The sequence below is a fragment of the Lathamus discolor genome, chromosome 12 (genome assembly GCF_037157495.1).
Source record: "Lathamus discolor isolate bLatDis1 chromosome 12, bLatDis1.hap1, whole genome shotgun sequence".
Lineage (NCBI taxonomy): Eukaryota > Metazoa > Chordata > Aves > Psittaciformes > Psittacidae > Lathamus > Lathamus discolor.
In genome coordinates, this window is record NC_088895.1 from 4454578 (window position 1) to 4463703 (window position 9126).

The window sequence follows — 9126 nt, forward strand, 5'->3', positions numbered from 1 at the left end:
GACCCTTTGCTGTACTTACTTCATAAGAAATTTGCACTGTCTTGTTGAGCCTTATGTGAAAAATGGAATGGGAATAGTTATGTTGCCAGCAGTGTGGAGTATATTGCGTCTCCCTCCAAAGAACATTGCAGTCAGTCTGTATCCTGTCTCTTGTTTGTATTGCACCTTTAGGTGTTGGCACAGTGGAGGTACGCTGCCCTGCTCCAAGTGTGTAGCCGTCAGCAGAAGATGATGGCTGTGATGCAGGCCAGAAAACATTTGGATATAGGTGAGCTGATGGAGATATTAAACTCTCAAAAGACTTAGTTATCTATGTATGATTCATAGAGAGACATGGCTCAGTAGAGCAGTCTTTTGTGTCATGTGTACAGATGTCTATTAAGCCTACAGAGGATGTCCCCATAGAATGGGGAGGGACTTGGGACTCCAGTGATCAGTTGAAAGCTGCTTGTGCTACTTTGCTTCTCTGTTGGTTCCTTGTCTTCCCTCAAGGAATTTGCCATTACTAATTTTGAGAAGCTCAAATGTCTCTGTTTTAAGGTCAGAGCAAGTAATTTTATCAGTTGCTGCTTCAATCTTTCTCTAGTAATTAATACAGAAAGGCCCTCAAACTTTTCAAGCATTTTCATGGTACCAGCCACCTTCTTTCTTGACATGAGGACTCTGAAGCAGCAAGGGCAAACGATTTCCTAAGGATTGTCATTGCTGTCAATGGCAGCAGGGAAGACTTGCAAGTCATGGCTCACTGACTGTTACCTGAAGTGTTTCATGATCCTTCCTCCTAGTGCTGAGTACTGTCAGTGTTAAGTATTGCTAAAGCAATACTTAAATATACTTAAAGCAATACTTTCAGTCTTAGTCTGGAAAAGTAGCTGATAACTTGATACTCTCGGAGTTAATTTATCTTCTCCTAACAGTGCATTTACAGACCATGTTTCTTCACTGGAAGGACTTAACTAGGGAGTCTCTGATGCTGAGGGCTCAGCAGCACAGGGCAGCACAGCACCACCAGCAGCACCTACTGCAGAAGTACCTGGTGAAATGGAAGAAGTATCATCAGCAGTGCCTTGGGAAAATGGTGAGGACGAACAACCTCCCCAAGCCAGTGACCCAGGGTGGGAAGTTACAGTGTGGAGGAGCAGGCTGTGCCTGCTGGTGAAGGGAATGGTAGTGACTGAGCGTAACAGCCTTGTGCATGGATGAGGAAGGAACATGCCAGTGTCTTGCCCAAAGAAGCTTTGGTAGAACTAACCAAAAGACGAGAAGCTGGGCTTGCCCTGAGTGACACCATTTACTGTTAATGAAATCCTTGCTGGGCTCATAGATACACAGATACTGTTACACCAGAGGGCACTTAGGTATTGAGGGTTGTCTCAACAGAACAAACGGAGGGCGATAAAGGCTGTTTGGTACCTGTTCTATTCTAGTAGGTTTTGGCTCAGATAACTGGGGTTTGTCTGCAAGTGACTTACTCTTTTGCTTTCCTTACAGCTACTACGGAGACTGGGAGATCAGCTAATGACTCGTAGACTTTACTCTACTTCCTTCTCTTGCTGGAAGACACGGGTAAGGAATTGACCCCTGGATCACTAGCACTTTTCTGATCTTTATCCTTTACTCTCCTTCATGCTCCACTCACACATGAGAATACGAGGACCGTAAAAATGTATTTAATCATTTTCTGGATTTTTGGTTCCACTAGATGAAGAGACACCTTTCTGTATACTGGGTGAACCGAGTAGGTTATTGTGCTATAGCTCCACCAGCACATCCTGTTTGGTTGCTGCTCTGGCTAGCATTTCTGGTGTGGGGTGTGTAAACTCTTTACCTCTTTGTTGTGCACTTTTTTCCCCAATAGTTGTTGGAACAGCGATGGGAAAAGCAGAAGATGGTGCAAGCACTGTGGCACTGGTCCCTTTCATTGCAGAGAAAGGTAGGGGTTTGTGTGGGTCGGGGAGAGACGAATTTGCAGATGTGCAGATCATACGCAGATTTGACTGCAGTTAGCAGAGTGCATGCTCTGAATATCTGTTTCCTTTCATAGCACCTTGGGGTGCTATGTGTTATTTTAGGATACTGGAAAACTGACCCCGAATCCTCTTACCAGATTAAAAATTGTGCACTTTTTTCCCCATGCAGCCTCAACTGACTTAAATCCCTGTCTCTTTGCCCTTGTGGTAGGGTCCTGCTGTTGCTGTAGCTCTCTGCCTGTTACTATCCAGTGGAAGGGAAAGTGTTCCTGTCTGCAGGGAGGAGTCCCTGACCCAGAACCTGTGTTTGTAACGCTCAAGCTGGTTTCTGGTCCTGTTGTAGGTATTTGCTGCTTGGCTCAGATTTACCAAAGGGCAACAGCAGAAGAAAGATTGCATAGAAGAAGCCACAGGAGTTTACCATGCTGCTCTTCTGAGAGAATGTGTAACCCAGGTCTTGAGATACACCACTGGCTTGAAACAGTTGCAAGGACAGCACCAAGCCCAGCATCAGCTTGAGGTGAAAGAGACAAATGATTGTTCAGATCCATCCAGCGCTGGTCTGCTCTGATCTACTTTGTGTGTATATTTGTGTGCACATATGTATCTGGGAGCCCTACATCTTGGCTCTTGTATGGATCTGACATACACTTTTGCCTGTGGTCCTGTCCTTTCATACAGCAGAGACTAGAAACTTAAGACTTGTGTTGCTAATTTGGAACCTTTCTTAATGAAGCTATTTCAAAACTGGGCGATTCCTACCATGGATAATATTGCTGGATGAGACCTTTGCACGTGGCTACTGTCTGGTCTCTAAAGTCTGTGCTATAATGAAGCATTAGAGACTACATTTAGTCCTGTCTTAGCTTTAGCATCATTTACACCTCAAATGTGGGCTTGTGCCACTTCTTTGAGTATTAGCCCAGCCCTGTTGTGTAGAAAGGAAAATAGGGATGCCTGTATTGGTTGCTCTGTTCTTGCTCCTGGGCAGTTTTCCAAGCTCTTTACCAGGTTTTTTTTTTGCTCTGTTTCCTAATGTGCAGCCTGCCTCATTGCAGAAGTACCCAGTTCATTTTTCTTACCCAAGTATTTCCACAGTGAACCTGCTAATTTAGCTTAGGGAGCTGCTATAGCTGTGAGGCCAGCTGAAATCTCAGTTCCTTTCTGTGGTGTTCTCCCTTGGTGCTGTGGTGTTGCTTCCTATTCTCAGCCATCAAATGCTCTGCTATTCTTTGTGTTGGCAGGCAGCCTACAACCTTCACCAGTCCGTGTATCGCTGTGCCATGCTGTGGAAACAGAAGGCTCTCTCCAAGAAATTAAATAAGCCTTGTTCTTTTCTGCTACCTCTGAAGAAGAAAGTGATGTTTAAAATGACTGATGTTAGTTCTGGGAGAAGAGGACATTCAGCAGAGGAAAAGTCATGGCCTTCAAAACACAGTTGCCTACCATTTCACCTTGCTGATGGTGACCCGGTTCTCAGTAATCTGTGAGTGTAAAGTTCTAGTTCCTCCTGCATATATGTAGTTGTACGTCTGTGTAGTTCTTCTGCCTGTGTCTCTCTCATTTTTGTATTTCCAAGTTCTCACACTGATTACTGTACTCCCTAACACTCTGTCTGACCCTGCATCATATGGCTGGTCTTGCAGTTACACAAGATCTGTGCATAGTGAGTACATCAGCCCACAAACAACAAAAGAATTGGTGACTTTATACTTAAATATCAGCGACAGGTAGGATCAACTCAGCTATGTACTTGCCACTGTGTTTCTCAATATACAACTATGAATTCATGGAGCATTAGTCACTTGTCATAGAACACAGGGAAACGTTTGAAAGATGTATGTAATGGGACTTTTACCATCGTGAGAGCTGATCTTGTCTGAGCAGCCTAGAGCTGTCAGTGAAGCTCTTTTTCACTGAAGCCAAGTGTAGGGTCTGATGAGATGAAAAACATCAAGATTGTGGCTGTGCAGAAATAGAACTGTCTTCTTGTCCCTTTCTTTTCCCTGGGGAATTCCTTAAAAATTTCTGATCATGGGGCAGTTTCAAGGAAGAATCTTCCATGAAGCTTCTCAGTCCAGGACAGGAGCCTTAAAGGGAAGTAAGGTGATAGGTTCACATTTCTTTAAGTCAGTATATGCTGCCAAAAGAAGTAGTTTTGCCTTGTTCGATTCTGTCCCTTCCACCACTCCTTGTGCTGGCACAATCCTTTATACAGTAAACCAGATTGTGACATTAATACAGGTCAAAATGTAGTCTTTAAACATTATTATTGCATGCAAGGGGAATGTTGCAGAACAGAGATGAATGAATAGCACTGTTTCTTTAGCTGCAATGCCAGCTTATGCTAATGTAAAACACATCTTGGTTCTGTTTGTTCTTTTCAGAAATAGCATTCAAGGAGCAAGGTTACCACCACAGAGGCCTGATTTCCTTCCGGGCTCTCTAGAAGGCAAGGCACTGCTGGGATCTCCTTTTTCTAGGTAGAAAGTCTGGTTTTTAAAGTAAAAAAAAAATAGGGTGGCTTAGAGTGGGATATGCTATGCTTATCCCTTCAAATCCCCTGACCTTCATAATACAGAACGTTCAGTAATTATGGGACGGTGCATTGCTCTCTGCTACGAAAAAGCCATCCTGACCTTAAAAACATCAGGTTTCTTTATAAGAAGCAGACAAGAAAAACAAACTTTAATGAAATAGCAACCAAGGCCTTTGTTTCATTAGTGAGAGATTTTGGGGGCAAGATAGGGCACATCACTTCCTTACAGAATGAATGGGCTTAGGGCATAAGTAAAGTTGTGAGTTGTTTTTCTGTCAGTCTTGCCACATAAACTTGGAAGTTTGAGTTGTGCAGGATGCTTTTTGGCTCATAGATCGTGTTTGCTCCACACCAGGCTTGGGTCTGGATTTAACTAACCTACTGGGGCGTCATTACTGATTCTGGTAGTGCAGAGCCAGAACTGAATATTTCTGTCTTGGCTGAATCAACTTTGCTGCTCTAAAAGGAGCTGTTTTCTTGTAATTTTTATTTTCCCCCAAAGGTCTGTGCTGCTGCTGAGAATGTTCAACAAAGCAGCAGTTTCACTGTCTTGAGCGTTCTGCATTTGTTTGAGTTATGGTAGCACTTCTTAGCCCTGAAACTGCTCTTGCTATAGAAGCTGAAATTGCTTCTAAGCAGGCACTTAGACTGAACTTTCATGTGAAACTGTTCTGTGGTTAGCTTCAGAAAAGGGAAATATCAGTCTCCTCTCAAAACCCATCTGAGATTGCTGATCCTGCTCCCTCTTTCTCTTGTCCCAAACCAACATGAGGCAGGATTTTGTTAATGGTTTGGATTCACAGCTCTAAAGAAATTGTTTCAGGCTGGATTAATGTGGAGAATTTGGAGCGGGGCAGGAGGAGTAATGGAAGCCGTTGCTGCTCTGCTGCTTTTTTGGTTTGGTTTTGAAATCATTGTGGTGGTTTGGTTTTGTTTGTTTGGGCAGTTTTTGCTCTTCGGTAGTTTTGGGTTTTTTTCCCTTTTAAATTGGGGTTTTCCTTGCATAGTAAAGCAGCTGACTGGAAAGCTGTATGCAAGGGAATAGCATGATGACTTCATCCTCCTTCTTTTACAGACCAGAGGCACCCTTTCAGCATACATCTGTGAACAAATGTCTTGGGCAGACTGGGAACTTAATGCAAACACCTGAAGTGGAAGAAAGTACCCGTAAATGTCTGTCTCAGATGGGCAATACCACTCGATCCTACCCATCTCTTGTACATGCTTTACCACTGTGGACAAATGATGTGCGCCATGCTACTCAGAGGCCAGAGCTAAGGTCTCCTATGTCTTTCATGCCTCAAATGAAAGCTGGAGCAGAAATGGTGAGTGTATTGCTGAAGGAAGAACTAGTGTGCTTACTGGGCTGCTCTCAACATGCATGCTGCTTATTGCTAGGTTTTCCTGTGGAGCTGCTGGAGTGGCCATCTGGCTGTTGAGCTATTCTTTTCTTAGCCGTCATCCTAAAAGCTGACCGAATTAACTGGCTCTGATTGCCCAAGAGCTCTTTATCACCAGTCTGAAGCAATGTTTTACTAGCTGACCAATCCACATGCATTTCATGCCTTTTTTCCTGGTCTTGTGTCCTTCCTAGCTGGATGCTTTTCCTAGCAATTGACTTGTGAGTGCTGCTCCTTCAACGAGTTCAGAGCAGTTACTGTTTGCCAACCAGATTACAGGGATTTAAGAGCAACTCAGTTTAGGGGCAGTGGCTATGGCTGACAGTCCCAAAAGTTGAAATTCACTTCCCCTGCAAGTAGGAGCTTGCATTTCAACCTCCTGTTCCACGCCAAATGGGTGGCGTTAATCTTGATGAAACAACTCCGTGCTAGAAATTGAAATGCTTATTTCTTAAGCTCTTCTTCTGTGGTATTTTACGAGAGAGCTCAGTGACTGCAGGGGGTGTTTGAGTGGGAGTAGGGTTGAGTAGGTCAGGTGCATTCTAGTTGTAGGGCTTACTTAAGAAAACCCTTTGAGGGGAAAAACATGGTATCATTTTGACCTTGTAGAGAGGAGGTCAGCCTGTGAGCAGTCACAAAGGAGCCCATTCCCAAGACTTTCAACAGGACTTTATGGAGAAGTTACAACCAAACTTGGAGCCATGTTTGCTGTCACCTGAAACCTTGGTGGGAAAACAGAGTCACCAGACTGCAGGTAGGTCCTCAGATCTAAACTGTAGCAGTTGTGTGTCCTCTAGTACATGCAAGAGTGTAAGTAAGCTCCACAAAACATCAGGGAGACAAGGCAGTTTTGTGTGCCTTCTTCAGGAGGTGAACAATACCAGTCATTCCTTTTTGGGACAGTACTAAGAGTTTTGTGGGTTCTGGTGAATCGGGCCTAATACTGTTCTGGGGATTGAAGGAAGGGAACTGCTAGGGGTTGGCTTCTTTTAGCAAGAATGTCCTTGAGTGCTGGAATGTTCATGTATGTGAGGCTGAATGCTTCCTTCGTTTCAGGAGGGAAGAACTCTCTAGGTTTTCTCTGTACTTGCAGTATGGTTGTGAAGGGGATATAAGGTGTCTAAGCACCTCCCAGTGTGGTGTTTAGGGCATGAAATTTGTGTTCCATGCAACTAGACCGACTTCATTCTAGAGATACAAAACACTAAATGCTGGCCAAACCGGCATTTGTAGTACTAAATCATTCACATTTATCTTTTTTTGTGTATGCTTAAACTGAATCGTTGGAGCTCGTAATGCTGTGAGGGCTCCCTCCCTCTCACTGTACCTGATCTTTTGGGCAAATAGGTACATGTCACAGGGTGAAAAAACTTGTGGGAAGGACTGCAGGAGAGTTCCGTGTTTCCTATCTACTAACCTGACTTTCACTGATAAGAAGAAGCAGTGAAAGTCCGCTCCACTTCCATTGCGTGTGCCTTGTATCTTCCATTCAGCTGAAAGGGAAGAAAGGGAGCACAGTTCCAGAGAAGAAATGATGTTACAGAGGAAGCTGGAAATTGAACTCCGACACATCCAACAGCAGATGCAGTACTACTTCAGCAGGAAGCAAGAACTCAAGTATGTTGCAAAGCCCCTTTATTTACCCAGCCTTGTTTCACGTTCTCAACTTGATACTATGCTTTTTGTATGTATCTACTTTTAAACTACCCAGTCTATTCACAGCAGAAGTGTGAATGAAACGGGAAAGTTCCAGAGGTTTTGATTTTCTAAGAGTTCACTCCAGGTAGGAGAAGAGTACATGTGCCACTTCTTTTGTAGTCAGCAAGTGGCTTCATTGTACCTTTGGCAGCTGTTAGAGAAAGCATGACAGAGGTATTGGGTGTAATTTGAAGGCAGTACAAATGGACTTGGCAGTGAATTTTAGCTTTTAGCTCTTTTATCATGAGGACTTAGCTTTTCCAACTGTATGGCTGGTGTTTGACAACTTCTCTACTAGAACACATTTACAAAAATGCTTATGAGAAAATGGGGCTGTCAGGAAAGGAAAAGGTCAGGAACAAGCAGTAGGAAATGTAAACAATTTTCAAACAGGTTTCTCTGCTTTCCAGCATTTCTTTTTTAAGACTTTTACCATTCACTGGTTCGAGACAAGAAATTAGGTCTTATTGCAAGTATCAATCACAAAGGTAAGTTGGTTTAGACTGCTGAGCTTCTAATTGGCGTAAGAATCCTTTAATCCATTTTATCAGGTCCTGTCAGCAGCAGGCAGAGATTCTACAGCAGTGGCTAGAAACCAGCACACAACCAGAGGACCAAGGTGGTGTACAAGATGTTCAGGAAGAATTGAATCAGGTCTGTAAATAGCAAATAAATTCAACTTACTTAAGTGATAATCACTGTGCTATGCACTTAGCCTAAAGGCTGATGGCAATTGGGAGCAGTTGTATAGTAACCTGTTACTAACGTGCCAAGAGAATTGAGACTTGTAATGAGAAATGGACTGAAGAGCACAACAGGCTGCTGTGTAGATGCATCTTATTTGTTCAGAAATGTAACTCCAGCTCCAATAGACCTTCCTAAGGCTATTTGCAAGCTCCATAGCAGGATGAGATTCAGTCTCTGTTTTTTCCCTGAGACTTCTCATGACAATGTAGCTACACTACAGTGACTGCATCTGCATTGCTGTCAGTGCCCAGGTTTTAATACAGCCATATGGCTACTTAACTGTTAGTTCTTAAGCTAGACAGTACTTGGCTGTTCCTGAGTGACACTATCCTGTCACATAATGGCTCTTAAGTGGGCAGCTGGAGCTTATTCACTCTTCCTCTGTCAGAAAGACTAAATGTTGTCTTGCTGTACCAACAGCTTATGTGGTTCTCTTCACTGTCAGTTGCAGGTGAGGATCAACACTCTCACCAAAGCACAACAGAAGGAGAGATATAATGTGCAGAGCCTGGTTGCCCGCCTGCACGAAATCCAGATTGCTCTCAACACACAATTCATCTGAACCAATATTCCAGCTCATGGGTAGGACTCTTTGCTCTTTTCATAGCAGGGGAGGATGGGGATGTATACAGTCTCTTAGCCCATGTATGGCAATTTTATTTTATAAATTAAATCTTTTTGCTTGCTTTGGTTTGTTACTATAAGTGGTTAAAAACCACACAGGAGCTATATATACCGCATGCTGCACTCACAGTACCTAGTTTAGGTTACA

At 43.5% G+C, this 9126-nt stretch overlaps 1 protein-coding gene across 8 annotated transcripts in view; it reads left to right on the top strand.

The window, feature by feature from the left end:
* The window catches only part of SFI1 (SFI1 centrin binding protein), a 41391-nt gene that overhangs the window by 19615 nt on the left and 12650 nt on the right, over window positions 1-9126 (top strand). For 4 of the 8 annotated variants that reach the window (XM_065692932.1, XM_065692937.1, XM_065692934.1 and 1 more), the window contains 12 exons: window positions 172-268; window positions 918-1078; window positions 1492-1566; window positions 1859-1933; window positions 2314-2490; window positions 3215-3456; window positions 4358-4453; window positions 5585-5834; window positions 6519-6663; window positions 7403-7526; window positions 8159-8261; window positions 8800-9041. In XM_065692932.1, coding sequence (XP_065549004.1) covers window positions 172-268; window positions 918-1078; window positions 1492-1566; window positions 1859-1933; window positions 2314-2490; window positions 3215-3456; window positions 4358-4453; window positions 5585-5834; window positions 6519-6663; window positions 7403-7526; window positions 8159-8261; window positions 8800-8916 — 1662 coding nt within the window. In that variant the 3' untranslated portion in view covers window positions 8917-9041. Of the gene's footprint in view, window positions 1-171; window positions 269-917; window positions 1079-1491; window positions 1567-1858; window positions 1934-2313; window positions 2491-3214; window positions 3457-4357; window positions 4454-5584; window positions 5835-6518; window positions 6664-7402; window positions 7527-8158; window positions 8262-8799; window positions 9042-9126 lie in introns of those variants that run through there. The other 4 variants (XM_065692935.1, XM_065692936.1, XM_065692938.1 and 1 more) reach the window with 4 other exon arrangements.